This window comes from Anabas testudineus, chromosome 12 (assembly GCF_900324465.2).
Source record: "Anabas testudineus chromosome 12, fAnaTes1.2, whole genome shotgun sequence".
Classification (NCBI taxonomy): domain Eukaryota; kingdom Metazoa; phylum Chordata; class Actinopteri; order Anabantiformes; family Anabantidae; genus Anabas; species Anabas testudineus.
The window spans coordinates 10327108-10342794 of NC_046621.1; the positions used below are offsets into that span (position 1 = coordinate 10327108).

Sequence of the window (15687 nt, forward strand, 5' to 3'; positions counted from 1 at the left end):
CCAGATGTTTGCACTATGACGACCAACAGCAAGTTCCCAGAACTGAAAGGAAGGGTTCGGCTTTTATAGAAGATGCTGAACTGATACTCAGCAGCAAACGCAGAGGATGGAGAGGCAGTTTGGGACTCATAAACAGAGAGGTTTAAGTTTAAGTGCCCGACACACACGAAGGAGATAAAACAGCCCAGAGCTCTTCAACAGAGAGAGTGACATCATAAAATAGAGCAGCAGTAACAGGAGGGGAAGCATAAGGGACGGATTTATTAATGGCAGTTGGTTCATGGGGAGAAAAGCAGGGAAAGGTTTACTCCACAAACATCCTCTGGGAGTAATGACAAGCTCAAGACAGCATCATTTCTCAAGATAGTACAGTAAATCTCTGCTGATCTAAATATGAATCTAATTATATATTTTGTGCCTGAACACTAGTCACCTCTAAAGCATTGTGATTACAGTGAGTGTGTATGTGGACAAAATGTATGTCACTGTACAAATAACAGTGAGGCCGGCCAGTCAGGAGGACCTGGCTTTTCAAAGCACAATGTATGTCTTTGATCAACTTTGAGGAGAATTAACAAGTGGGATGTGTTGGACAGGCTGCTGCCTCATTTTTACCACTTTTAACTGAGAGAATCACAGGTAGACATAAAGCAAGGGGTTTTTTTTTGTAGTACTTGAAAGCTCACTACTAAACACTACTGCTGAAAAGGATGAAAATATTGATTTTGATTTTGTTTGCTAAGGATCTGTCTTCAAGCTCTACAAAAGCAAAACAAAAAAACACCATTTATTTTGGTCTTCTATGGTTTGGAAGCTTCTCAAATGTACAAAATTGTCTCAGTCTGAGGAAACAGACTCCACCTGCCAATCACAGGCGAGCAATGCTACTGTAACTTGATTGACTTTTACTGGGGAAAATCCATCATACAGATCCATACAGCTGAGTTTGACCTTTTCAGTGTTCCACTTATTGAGAAGATCAGCAACACTGTTTTCCATGGGAATAAAAGCAACTTGCTTTGCGATGCAATTTCATTTAAAATGTCAGCAGGCAAACCGCTAAGTCAAGTTGTTCCGATAATGAAAAACGGATGTACATTTAAACATGCACAGTTTAGTCTGTATTCAAAATGGATGCATGTTTTGGTGCAAAGCTTAGCTTTTGGATATTTACTTCGTGACATAATGATACAGGACAACAATGAAGCTAATACCTGTAGTAACAGTTAAACTGTACATGATCAGTTGCATGTTAAACCCACCTCACGATCAGTCAGCTGCTCTTTAGCTAAAAGCTCAGCTCAAAAGAACATTTATTTTCATTATATTCACTCTAAAACTAAATCCACCAAGTTCCAGGATAATGGCACTGGACAGTCACCTTCTCCTTCACCTTCTCCATTAACCACATCAGCACCAGGCCTGTGTGTTGAGGAAAAAATACAGACTGTAATAATGCAATCATAAATTGGTAGCAGTTAAGTTCAGAAAGATGGATGACTCCTGCGGCAAAGTGGAAAGGATGGAGAGACTCTGAATGTGCTTCATCTCGTTCATTTTCCTCCGGTGCTTACACGCACATTCGAACATCATCAATACACACACTCATCCTCGCTCACGGGGCTGGACTCTCAAGCATGAAATGAACATGAGCTGCGTGAACTTTGACTGGCATTTTCACACTGCACCAGGATTTATAGAGCACTATATACGTATCTGAATGAGCTCCTGACAGTAAAGAATAGCCCAACGCATATCTGGGAAGCACAGTAAAACGGGTTAACACAACCCATATACCAATCCCACCACAACTCATCACAATGCATCAGCTATTACGCCTACACAAATAGAATCACACAGAGATGCATGCACGCCGTCACACAGACAGATTGTATATAGAAAATATGACATGAACACAGCAGTGCATTCATGCAGCAGCTGCAAACCCCAACCAACTATACAGGTAAAGTGTAACCAGTAGTACCAAATAAAAAAAATCCTCAATGAGGAGAATTACTTTCTAACACTGCACTGCATTGTATGAGTATAATGTACTGTAGTATTTTTACCTTTTAGTATGGCTTCCTCAGACATCGAGGAAAAATTAGATCTCTTTACTCACAAACTAGTTGTGCTGAAAGAGTTGCACTTGTAAGATCTCCTCAAATTGATATTTTCGTCAAACGTCATGTGTAAAAGGAGCTAGTGCTCGACTCTGAGCTCTATTTCACTTTGTTTGTTTGGAGAAAAAAAAATTACAATTCCTGAAAAAAAAAAAAAAGTGCTGTGCTCCTGGCACTTTGACAGGCATTGCTCATTCCCTGTAAACATTTGTCACAGATTTTATGAACCCACTTTTTCTAACATCTAGGCTACACTCAATGCACTCTCTGAGAGTAAATATTGCCAAAGAGGCCAAACACTCGCAGCTTTCTGAACTAGGTGAGAAGTGTAAGCTCCATTTACATCTGCCAAAGAGGTAAACAAACAATGCAAAGTCAAGTCCAACTTAGGCACCATACTCTACACTGATCCACTGTTTGCTGTGAGCAAGTGAGCCACGCCCAAACAGCCTGGAGTTTGCTGTCTGCATATCCATCTTGGCAAGGATACACAGCACTGGCATTCTCTTTCAGCACATTGCCATAAGCCAGGCGATTTGTCTGCTACCACAAGGCCTGCTGTCAATTGAGTGCGTTTTACAGAGCCAGCAGGAGATTACCTCCAAGTCAGTGCTCCTCAGTGTCTGTGTACCGTCTTGAAAATTTATCTCAACAACTATGTTTTTTTTCCAGTACTCCGAATCAGACTCAATAATGGACTGCAGTCTGCTTGGATTGTGCACGTCTCACTTCACCATAACATATGGAGCCGAGCAGTAGAAGCCCCCAGACAGCGTAAAACAAACATACATACAGTACTCGAAATCACATCGTCACACAGGCGGCTCGCCCTAAATTAACAAGTCAAACTGATTAATTCCCACTGGCTACCATTCGTGTTCTATTTGTGTTCTTTGCTCATTGACATTTTTGCCTTTGTTGCTCTGTTCTCATGTTCTGCAGACCTGTGCTGTAACACATCGTCCTGTCAGCTTAGACTGCAGATCCATTGTTTCATTTCAGTCTGGCTTATTGTAACAAATTATCCTTCACCAAACAGCAGCAAACCCATTCAAACACGGACTATTATGCACAGCGGTTACTCTCCAAATACACTGATTAAGAATATATAGGTGTTGTCAGCAGTAACAGCTGCTTCAATTCAAAGACGTCTGTCTAAATGAGCACAAATAAAGAAATTAAATAATAATAACAATAATAAAAACAGATCTTGGCTTTGATTGCCTGACTGCACCACATATGAACTAAAATGCCTAGAGAATGCACATCTGTGCTTTTAACAGGGACTTTAAATGACATCCCAGTCTCTCAAAATATAGCATAAACCATATATGTGTAAAGCAGCAAAGGAATAGTTTGATATTTGGGGAAATTACTCACTTGATATGTCAAATTATTGTCAGAAGACATGAATTAGGCAAAGAGGAGTTTTAGAGGTGCAGATGAAAGTTAGAGTGGGAATGCAATTCTTATCTAAGTCTGCAAATCAAACTGACCAATACAGTATATTTTCCCAATATATACTTATATACAGTATATAGTATTACTTTATTTATATAAAAAAGCCTTATTTTGTGATCTATTTTAAGAATACAGCTTTTTCTAAATGCAACAGGCCACTTCAGGCTAATACTAAGTCACACTTTGATTGAACATCTTTACTGAAGAGCTGTTATTAAGGATAATAGGCTGACTTTAGACTTCAGAGTTAATCCCCAGGTCTAAGCAGCTCTAAATAGCTCCACTCACCTTGACAGGTAACTGAAGGAACATCTGGACAGCTCTCTGTAGACGTTATAGTGGCATGCAGCCACATCGGAAAGAGCCAGATGGCCAAAGAGGACATATTCAGGTAAACTCTGTGAATACAGGTGTGTGTGTGTGTGCTTCAGTCAGCTCCTGTTTTATCTTTCCTGTGTGCAGCCAAGCAACATAGTGCAGACGTAAGGAATGGCAGTTATTCCAGGTGAAGAACTTCTCAACCTTCTCCAACAGATTCCTTCACTGTGCTGCTGATGAAAGGTGATGAGCATCAGCATCACTGCAGCTCAGTTTACCATCCAGATCCATCAGCTCTTGCATCTGCGCAGCGCAAACCCATTTCCTGCACTCTGTCCTGTAGCAATTTACCCCTGTGATTGTGATAAGTAGCGGACTGGGCAGCAACAATTGAGGTCAATTCACTTTCAGCTCACCAAATTAAAGATGTAAAATGAAACTGCAGCAGACACAGTGAAGATGTAGCCTTCATTCCAGAGTTGCCTGAAGGATGGAAAAGGGTTTTTGGGCCAATAAAAGTGCTTTGAAAAGCAGAACCAGCTGTGAAAATCTGGAGGGAGGAAAGTGAATGAGAAACTCTTTATACTCCCTTAACTACTGATGAGGTTGTTCCACTGTCCACATTTAAAGGGTTTTGGCTGCACTGTGTAGCTCACAGATGGATAGAAAGGCTGGAAAGTGAAGAAAAACTTCCAATATATGAACGGTTCTTTTTGTTCTGTGCCACTTGGCCCATTAGTGACTAAAAATAGAATGATTTCAATCCTTCTATACCAGTTTTTAATACTTCCCTTGGAGTACGTATAAAAGAAGGTAACCTCATGCACGCAAACATCAAACATATTTGTCATATTAAGAGGTGGCTGACAGCAGCTGAAAAGGTGAATGAAAGAAGCTGTGGAGACCTGAGGTAAAGTGGCAGTGAACAGCTGCGTGCTGCAGAGGCTCACAGTACAGCACGGTAGCACCATGACTGATGTCTGTGGTCTCTGCACCACTTGACACCAGATTATTGCCTTGCGGTTTAATACAGCCACATGCCATAAAGCAGAAGTCACACTGCATGCAGGGATGAAACGACGGGAAGGCACAGCCAAGAGTCTCCTGTATTCTGCGGTCTCGTCTTTCATCTCCTCGCAGGCTCTCCCGAGTGCATGCACTGCTGAGCAGACACACAACACACACACACATACACACACACACATCCCAGAGACCCTCAGGGGCTCAGGTGCTTAGAGGTGAATAGAAGAATTATATGGCCATAGTGCGTTTTAACTTTGCTTTAGCTCAAGTTTCACCAGTGGGAAAAAACGCAGGAAAACCTGCAGCAAACCTGGCAGCATACACCTGTTCCTGCCCAGGTCAGCCCCTTGAAACCCTAACCCATCATAAAAACTGGGAAAACCGACAGAAATTTCAGAGGTCAGCCACCAAAGGAGAGGTAATACACCCCCCACTCAGCCGAGAAACAGTATCCAGGTAGGTTGTTCTGCATTTATTCACCAGCCCGTATTTCTTCACCCTCTCTCCTCAACTCATTTCTCCCACACTGACATGTAAACACACACTCTCCTATGCACAGAATCAACAAAGCTGTTCCTGCTGGCTCCCTGGTCTTGGCAGCTGAACACTCTGCCCCACTTCTTCTTTGTCGGTTTCACAAATCCAAAGGTGCACAGATGAATTGGAAAATGAGCAGAAAGCAAGCAACATGCAGTTAATACACCCAATTCACGTACATGTATCGTGGCTGTGTTTCCGCAAATAGCAAAGTTAAACAAAACTCAGGTCCTACAATGTCTCTGAGTTTTGTCCCAGAAACATTCATTGATTTTTATTTCCCTCAGTGCTTCGGGAAACAAAACCTGATTCACAAACAGCTCTTTAAGTGGTTGAAGGGTCAAACGAGGAACAAAGCAGAAACAAATCAAACACGAATACAACAGAGCCATTTGTGAGCACTGCTATTCCCATAATTGATTAATTCAACATAGAAAAACTGGCAAATACCCTCATGGCACAAACTAAATCCTGCAGCCACATTCATAGTCACACTCGCACACGCCATCCATAATAGGCTGGAACACACTGTGCATACATCAGAAGTGCAGTCGTCATTAGCTGGCGGCGTGCTTGATGAGCAGAAACACAGATTTAACTTTATTACAGTACATCTGAAAACCCGTGGTGATCTGATTAGCTGGTGGTCCTGAATTCAGTTTCCTCTTACTAAAAAGGCAATGCTATTCAGAAAGGTAAGACCTGGCTGCAACTGACAGCTCAATTTAATCCAACTCTCCAGCCCTCCACAACCACACATTTTCTGTTAATCATTCATTGCACAAGTCAAGCTCATGAAGTCCAGGCTTGCTTTTATATTCATTATAAATATTTATATTCAGGTCTTAGCCTTGATGACTTTATAATTGACCTGTAGTCTCTGCAACATGCAAAGCAAACAAAGAATTGTGGCTCGACAGTTGACAAAAATGTCTTCTCGTGTAATTCCCAGCAACAAAGACAATAAGCTAAGATAGCTGGTTCATGTTATAAAACACATATCAAGTGACTAAGGGGTCTGAGCCTCTGCAGCCTGGCCATATTAGTCCTTACAGGTCTCAATAACTCAAGGCTACTGGCTCCATACAAACCTAATCACCTATTGTTGTCACTGATAATCTCTTTAGTTTTTCATCAAACGCTTGATGGCACAGGTACAAAGTACACTTCTCCTTCATTTCATCAGCACACATGACCGAGATATTAGATATCCTCACAGGCTCACTAAAAGACGATGAGAGTTAGCATTTATGAGCTGAGAGTGGTCTAATCTAGCTTCGTGGCCCCTATCTGTCTGTTGACAGATCCTCTCATTACAGTAAGGAGCTAGCTGGTTACTTTGAAGTTGAGATTGAAGTGATCATCTTTCTTTATATCAAACCTCACCTAGCCACTATGTCCAGCCACAATAAGCACACTCTACAATTATTGAATCCAGACTGTCTGCTATTCACTACTGAAGTCATTACTTACTAAAGGTTTTAATTATGCAAGTAGGTGAATTCCTTTTAATAGAATAAGTCTGGAGGTTGTCTGTGCCTCTGCTGTCTCTGCTGTCTCTGCCTGTCCTTATGGCATAAGGGCATTTTCCCCAGGGTTTTTTTCATTTTAAATGATCTGCTGTCTGAATACCATAAAACTTAAGGATGTTAGCTCACAGACATAATTTCAGCAAAGTTAATTTAAGGTTAAGCCCTTCAACAAAATGTCGTAAAATATTTCTAATTAGAAAAGTACTATAAATTACGTGCGTAAAGGGCAATATTATGATGTGTGGCGTTTAAATGGCTTTTAAAAGTTGTCAAACACCACTGTTGCTTTGGAAATTAGATAGGTGCTCAAGAGCAGAAAGCATAAAAAATAGTTAATTGCTGCCAGTGGATATGGATGCATAGAGAAAAAAGTTTAATAAAGATGTTTTCCAAGCTGGCTCAGTGACTTCTGTGAACAAATGTAATTGCATTGCTGCTATTGTCCACTGGACCCCTTACAACAGGGCTCAGTGTACTGAACCGCCTTTGCCACAACACTGTACTGAATCACAGTGTGGAGGAAAAAAGTCCTTTGCTTCCATAAATTCCTTGTAGGCCATACTGTAGCAGGTTCCTTCAGCCCCAAACAGGAAAATACAAAAGCTGTCTGGACAGCAGGACAAGCAGTGAACACAGGACTTTCCTTCTAGTAGGCTTCGTGTGTGAAAGCACATTTGCTCAACCCAAACACTCTTCCTTGAATTTTTATCTACTCACTACTACTACTGTATTCGAACAATAAGTCTACACGCAGGGTGAGGGGGGAGAGGGATGTCTGGGGACCAAGCCGACTTCCTCTCGACTAAAAAACGGGACGGCAGGCGGATGGGGAGGCAGGGGAAGTGCGACCTCGGGTAAACAGTCTGAGCTCTTGTTTTTTCTCATGACAGCAGCAGACACAACACTGGCTGAACCATGGCAGGTAGTGTGATCACCAGGCCACGTGAGTTATCCCAGTGACCCTATTCCCTCTATGGAGGAAGCAATTTGAAAGCAATCATCCATTACTGTGTCCATCCTAAGAGGCCGAACAGGTGAGCAGCTCAAACTCACAAAAGACAATGGGTTTATTATCCTTCAGGTGGAGTCGTCCATACCATAACCCCAGTACAACAGCAGCAGGCTGCCATCACTGTTAGCCACCCTGGAATTAAAGCCCAATTTAGCCATCAACAAGCGCAAAAAAAGGGGGGAAGGGGCTGTTCTCATCTCTTTCTACAGCACAGAGCACCTGGTGAAGCCCATAAAGTATTGCTGGAGGGTCCCGCACTAAAAAGGGGAGGTGAGTTCCCATGGTGGATAATGACAGTAAGGGATAAGCTTAATGTGTTTACTGGGTGGATTTACCTGATACCTGAATATAGATCTGATATAGTTTAGACCACACATACAGATGTCTGACAACGACAGCACAGGTGCTTCAGAAATGCCCCTTTGTCCCCTGTATACCTCTTCCTGTTTGAAAATCATGTGCTTTGAGATTCGGGGTGTACCTTGAAGAGCTGTAATCCAATCCGACTTTGAGGCTCTCTCTCCAAAACGGGACAACAAAGGCGGACGAACGAGGGGGCAAACCCAGCCCGCCACGACAACAGCGGTCTTGGCCTATATTTAACAGCTGTGGGAATTGTGAGAGCAGCCATACAGGAACACTTTCAATGCACAGCGAAGGTCAACTGGGACTTAACTTCCTCCTCAGTCTCCAGCATGAGCTGCTCGCTCATTTCAAACCCTCGACCCCCCCACCACACACACCCAACAGCAAAATAAAGAGATAAGCATTGTTTGGCCAAACAATGGGGCATTTCAAAGCTTCCATTTTCACATCCAAGGCCAGCATTTGAAGTCAAGTACAGCAACAAACAACTTTACAAGTGGATGGTGAGAGCTTTCTTGGTTTAGTTCGACACTATCAAAAGGATCACATTTCATTGTAGATATCAGCAGGTGCAGGTGGGCAATGAAAGACAAAAGATACGGGCAGCTCTGTAGAAATGTAACAGCAGCTCAGACTGAGAGGCTGATTCCTGAGTTGACAAGAACAATAAAATGCTCAGCTGTAGATACTTTTGACCTAATGTGAGTTTTATTAAGAATATTTTAATTAACAAGATGATTTCACAAACCTTCAGTGAATTCTGGTCAGCCAGGGCAAGTGCTTGTTTCTTCAACTCTGACACTTTCTTCTGACATTGCTGGCAAAAGCCCCCTTTCTCCTCCAACTCGGAGATGGAAACCGACCCTGCGCCCTCAGGGGGGGGGCCGGCTACTGCACCGCGCGTCCTCCGTGGAGTGAAGCCTTTTCCTTGGGGTCACCGGTGAATCTCCACTCGGACATCCTTCCACCTGAAGCATAAGAGAAAAGTTTTGGTTAACTTGTTGATGGCACGCACGCGTTTGTTGGGGTGAAGCTGTTTGTCTGTGCCTTGACAACGCGTGAATACAGAGCACCTGTCCAAGTGCGCACTATAGGATGCAGGTTGTGCGCTTCACTGTGTGAGGTGAAGGCGAAACAAGCAGCACCAGTAAAAGCAGAACACCCTTTTTTTTTACACTCCACTCCACGCCATGTGTTGTGAGACACTTACAAACATGCGGTTGCTAGGGTCCAATCCATCAGGAGCTGAAGTGCCCCCCAAAGAGCTCATTCTCCCAGATGAAGGTTACAGCGTCAGGAGAGCGTCTTCGTGAAACAGCAAATTCAAAGGTTGTGTCGCTGAAAAACGCGAAGCAGAGCCATAGGCTGGACCGTGGACCCGACTGAAGGTTACCAGTCATCTGTCAGACTGTCCCGGACCAGTAGTTGCTGGTCGAAGGCAACTGGTGAGTGTGCCCCATAAGTTTAGGACAAGCGGAGGAGTTGTCGGACAGGAGGCTGCTCGGAGCGCGCAGGAGGCGGTGTTACTCCTGGAATGGGAGGGTGGAGGAAAACTTTCCTCCACTGGGTGGAGGGGGGCGAAATGAGGGCTCAGGGCTGCTATTATACCGCGGATCAGTCTGAACTGTTGATTTGCTGAAAGGGTAAATAGTAGACGAAAGCTTGAAGCACATCTTCCTACATATTTCTATTATTCCACCGTCGGTCACTCTTTTTAGATTCTAGGTTCTAAATTGCTTGTGCGTCATTTTTTATCCATTACTCAAAATGATAGGCTACTCAGAAATATATAACTTAAATTAAGTTTGGCTTAATCAAAGACTGTTTGCACAACATGAGTTAGTATTAAGGTGTGTGGATCTCTAGGTTCTTGTTCGATCATCTTTATCAAACCACCGAACTTCATGTCTTCAGAAAAAAAAAATGCACTGTAAACTGATACTATACACTTTGTTAGGGCTTTCTGGTTTTTAACACAGGGAAAGGTAAATTAATTTTGGGGTGTTTTGTGTTTATATCACTGCCAATTAAGTGCCATTCATCAGGGTACCACAAAGAACAGAATATGCGTGTTTAATGTTGTGTTTGCTCGTTAGATTGGTTGGTTGGTACATGTTTAAGGCTTTAAGGCATGTCTTCCCTTTGAGGATTTGATTTCAGCTGTAACCCTGACTTTCAGAGCACATCAGCAACTGTTGCCTCTCCTCTGAACCGCCTCTGTGTGTTGTTAGTGTTACTCTGGCGCCATCCTCCGGCGCAAGCGCAGAACAGCATCTCTCCAACCTGAAGGGTTGGGGTGGGGGGTGCACCGAGGTTAAATATTTATTTGGTAAAGTTGAATATTTCATGCGGGTGATGTAAGCGACAGTGACCACAAGCTGCTGCTGCACTCAGGATCTCAACCGGTTTCTCTTTTCCGTGCCACCTAAAGACGCGTTCAGGGACGCGCACAGGCTTTTGTTCTTTGGCTGCAGAATTAGTTGCAAATTAAATACGACGTATTGTGCATCTGGTAAATGTTACGTCAAACGACAGAAGCTTCTAATTTGATCATCCCAATTCTATCAGAGCTCTAGAAGATATTTGACCATTTGCTCTACGCAGTTATTTAATGGGAAGAAAAGTTAAAATACTTTGATTTGCTGCAAAACGCAGCTGAAGTGTTGAATAAGCCCAACTAATAATGAGTGAAATCCAATGATGACGCTTTAAAGCAAAAATAAAGAATAGAGGCGACTGCACGGTGCTGTTCAAGGTCCTGAAACCCGGACAGCATCATTTGTCCGGTCCGCCTCTATTTCCCACTTGTTTTAGATCAAGCGTGGGACACCACTGAGGAAACGTGTGTCCGTCAGCCCACCTGCACACACTTACCTTTGTTTTTCTCTTCAGCAGGTGACTTGTAAACCCGAAGATGATGTCGGAGTCCACGATGATTGTCCCCAGGTCTATGACGCCGGGGTTGGGCTTCCCGGCTCCGGGAGACCCCGATGAGTTTGGTAAAGCCATGTGGGCTGCAAGTTTAGCCTTAAAAATATTCCACTCCTCGGGAAACCTATTCGATTAGGACATCCATCTAATTCATATCTCTCGTATCCTCCATAAAGATCCGCCAGGTTTTTTAATCCGGACATCCAGTGACTCACTAGGAGCGCTCGCACGTGTGCGTAAAATAACCTCACAGATTTCCAGTGGTCCTGGAAAATGAGAAAGCAATACAATCCATCCAGGCAGAGAGGCTTCCGTCCGGTGAGCTACTTCTTAAGCCATCTCGAAGCAGGTCAGGGCTGATGTTTGAGCTGCTGCTGCTGCAGGTCTGTGAGCGATGGAGCACCTCGTGGATGTGCTGCTCTCTGTTCTCCAGCCTCTCACTCCCCCCCTCACTCCCTCTCTCTCTCTCTCTCAGTCTTCCTGTCAGACACTGATGACCTGCTCTCCCCTCCCGATTTGCTGTTGCATCGTTTTCAGCTCTCACACAAAGATGCAAGACACAATGAGACCCCTGCCAGTCACCTCTAACGACAGGTTCTCTGTAATGAAGGATCTTACAATGTGCCTGTGCACGCAGTGACCTCACCACGGCCTACTTTATGGTGTTTGTTCTTTCTTGTACTGTATGTGGGTTTATAGTGCTGCAGAATCCTATTAGTTACAGCTTGTTTATTTCACAATATGTCAATACAGTTTATAGGTTTCAGTAAGAAAATTGAATCTAAAAGAAACTCAGCTGAGCTCAGATTTGATTTATAAACTGAACCAGTTTCTGCTGAAGCTGGACAGCAGACAAACACAGTGATGATGTCATTCAGATAGAGCTGTGAAGAGGTTGCCAGCACTTATAGAGACTTTATTATTCACAGCTGGGAACTCAATTTTAATGCGAAGGCTCAAAAACAGGATGAACCTGTCTTTATTTTGTGTCTTTGGATGAAATGAATCATTTTGTAATTTAACATTTCTATAAATTCAAAATTCATAAAGTGGATATGGTGACTTCTTATCACTGGTGTGCATCAAGCCCCAATGAATCCTACATTTCCCATAGTGCAACAAGATGTTATCTTGGACCTTGTCTGGCAACTACCCTTATTCAAACTCCATTGTAGCTTGATGACATCATTATGATATCATGAGAGTCATTTTTAACAACAGGAAACTGCCTCCAAAATCACAGAAGATATAATAAAGCTATTTTCACAGGATTACTACTAATGTTGATGACAATTAATACTTTGGCGCTTCAAGTTCACTCTACTAATTTATGTTTGATACTGTTGTGGTCTCCAAAGTTAAAGCTGCAGGTTCCTTGGGACAGAAGAAAAGTTGAGTTGCTCCCGGGCACAAATCAAGATTTAGATTGTCAAGCGGCAGCTGAGCAGAGAGGTTTTAAATAATAAATATTCCTGGGATGAATAAATTATTTTCGATCCCACAAACACCTCAGAAAACACGCAGCGCATCACACCTCCCTCCTCTCACTCATTTTTGGTGATAGGACGGTGACAGCGGTTGTCACTACACCGATAATTGCAATCCATTGCAAAGACGATTTACCACGGACGTCACCCGGCTCTCCCCAGCTGAAGGAGGTCTGGGTTGGGTTTTCTGTGGCCGCTGATGAAATTCCGGGGACGGGATCCCCCCTGGGACCGCATGTGCTGCTACATCTGCTGCCCTTGCGCACGTACAGGGGGGATCGCTCTGGGCATCTCATTAACGCCTCTCCTGCGTCTTATCCCCAGCCTGCGAGACTCGTGTGAGCCTCAGCTTCTCCTGGTGCTTTGTGAGAAACGTTTAGCAAATATTGATAGTTCTCGGTGCACGGAGGAGATCAAAGGGAAGAGGAGAGTGGGGCTGTCTAAAGAGGACAAGGGGGAATAATCACAGCGCTGTCATGAATGATTCATACAATAGAAAGTAGCCTGGTCCTTGGGAACAAGCATTTGGATTTTCTTGCAAGTGTCCGGTTTTCACATCAAACTAATCCTGACAATAAAGGATCTGAGAATGAACTTTGCATTCAAAATTGACTGAGCCATTAATAGTCCAGACACTGAAATAATAGGTGGTTAAATCAATACAACATGGAGTAAGACTAAAATAGAGCCAACACCTGCACTTGCTTGTAATATTAGATGGGAAATCACAGCAGATGCAGTGATTTTGCCAAATTTATCACAGCAGCAGGTTTCAGTACTTTGGACAGCGACCATCAGCCCACAAAGACTCAACAGAGACAAGGGATTCTTTATTGACTTGTTTTAATCAGTACCTCTGAATAGAAGCAAACAGTAAAGAGGTTAAAAAAAAAAAAAAGAAAGACTAGTGTTACTGCAGCAGTAGAGCTGTTAAAAATGTGTCCGGGTGCCAACAGAATGAAATTACTGAAGGCTGGTGATTTTTTACAGCCCACATTTCAGCTCCTAGACTGCAGTCGTCACTGTAACACAAGGGGGCACAGTGAGAGAAGAAGAGGAGAGACATGACAGTGAGACTTGAAGGAAAGCAGGAAATCAGGCAGTTGTTCACTGGAGGTCAGACCTTCTGACACGGTCGGCGTTTTTTAGAGATCCGCACTCAGACGTTGGCAGCATTTGTCTGACTGGTCAAGTGGTCCTAAACATTTCACAATTTTGTTAAAGAACTGTTGAACTGTTGAGAACCACTTAATCAGACCGACCGCACACGTCTTCAGGGCAAAGTCTGGTCTTAAAAACAGCTGATTCCACTAGTGAGAGGAGAAACAGTGAGTTCGATTAGATACTGAGGTTCTCCGCTGGCTGAGACACAAGCAATCACATTATTAACACAAGACTTCTCACCCAACCTGCTACAGAATAAATCCACGAAAACCAAAGACAAGCCACAGTCCTGTGTCCGAGCGCTTACCTGGAGCCTGCTTTCCTAGCAATGGTGCTTCCTTGGTGTCATCCGTACCCAGACTGACTGACTGCACAGATACTGGTCTTTATATAGTGTTTTGGGGCTAGGCTCATACAAGCCTCTCATTCAGGCAGGAATGAGGCCCATGCTGGTTCAACCGGATGAGCTGGGTCCTACCAGTGAGGAGCACGTCTAAGCAGCCACCCTGAAGACAGAGGTAACAAATACCAGCCATTCTACACTGAGATGTTACACGGACATAAGGAATTTAATTTTACATGTCTTCTACTTCTGTTTCAATTGGGTTTGGTTAATGTATCTGGGGTAGTAATATCCAACACAAAAAGCGTCAGTTTAGGTCTGATGTAGTATTTTTCCTAAAGGCCTACTGCAGTCACAATGAATCCAATTATTATTCAGAACACATTTCTGAAGAGAGCACAAAAGAAGTCTGCACACTATTAGAAATGACCTCCAACAATTGGGCACACATGCACCAATTCATACAGAAAACCATGTCAAATTGGAAATTGCTTAGGAATCTTTAGCCAGGAGCTGTACACGTACAGTTTCACGTGAGTTTCGGGGTTTAGTGAAACACAGGAGCAATCACCAGAGGCAGTGCTTTGAAACAAAAGATTTATTTCTGTTGCATTTTCCACAGATGAAGCACAACACTGAATCACTTAAACACACACACACACACACCTTTTGGATAGAAGAGTGAGACAGTAACAGCACAGGAAACAATTGGATAAACTTCAAGTACTTAACATGTTTTACATGTAATAACATGAGAGTTTCTCAACCTGACTGGTGTAAAAAGTAAATTATATTAAAGAAACTTATAATAATGTGTAACAATGGTGTTGTAGTTCTTGCAAAACAAAGAACGCAAGAGGAAATTTTGTGAACACGGATGCACACAATATAAAAAGAACAGAAACCACGGAAGTTTTAAGTCTTTATCTGGCTCGCACAACAGTTTGAATTCCCCCTGATCCATTACAAAGTGACAGATATGTGACTCTTCCAGCTCGACAGTCAGCACAAGAAACAGGCTGGATGAGTCTGAAAAGTAACTGCAGGTTTCTGAATTCCTGCTTGAGCAGGGAGAAATTTAAAATCTCTCCTTCCGGGGGGGGGGGTTGAGGTGTGCTCTGGACCAAAGTGGACAAGTGCTAAAGTTGGATCACATCCCAGATCATAAATACACAAGCTTACTTTCATTAGTTTATATGATACTTCACAGCATCTCTCTATAAAAATAAGCATAAAAATAAAATCTGTGATGTACCCTGTATTTCCAGATATGAATCTATTGCTATAGGAATACACAGCATTACTTCTACTACCTGACGGTAATGGTGTAGTACTCAGATCCCTTGAACCATTTGGGTATTAAACACAATATAACCATCATCATTTCATG

The 15687-nt window shown here is 43.0% G+C and overlaps 1 protein-coding gene and 1 long non-coding RNA gene across 2 annotated transcripts in view; both read right to left on the reverse strand.

The window, feature by feature from the left end:
• The window catches only part of kif26ab (kinesin family member 26Ab), a 63622-nt gene extending 51943 nt beyond the window's left edge, over positions 1-11679 (reverse strand). The window contains 3 exon segments of the mRNA XM_026355501.1: positions 9121-9255; positions 9257-9340; positions 11247-11679. Of these exon segments, the coding sequence (XP_026211286.1) occupies positions 9121-9255; positions 9257-9340; positions 11247-11381 (354 nt within the window). The 5' untranslated portion in view covers positions 11382-11679.
• A 1937-nt stretch (positions 11680-13616) lies between these two features.
• On the reverse strand, positions 13617-14302 carry LOC113159358. The gene is made up of 2 exons (XR_003298617.1): positions 14262-14302; positions 13617-14100 (listed from the first exon to the last, which is right to left on the reverse strand). It is a non-coding gene; the product is annotated as an uncharacterized LOC113159358 (long non-coding RNA).
• Between the last annotated feature and the right edge of the window lie 1385 nt (positions 14303-15687).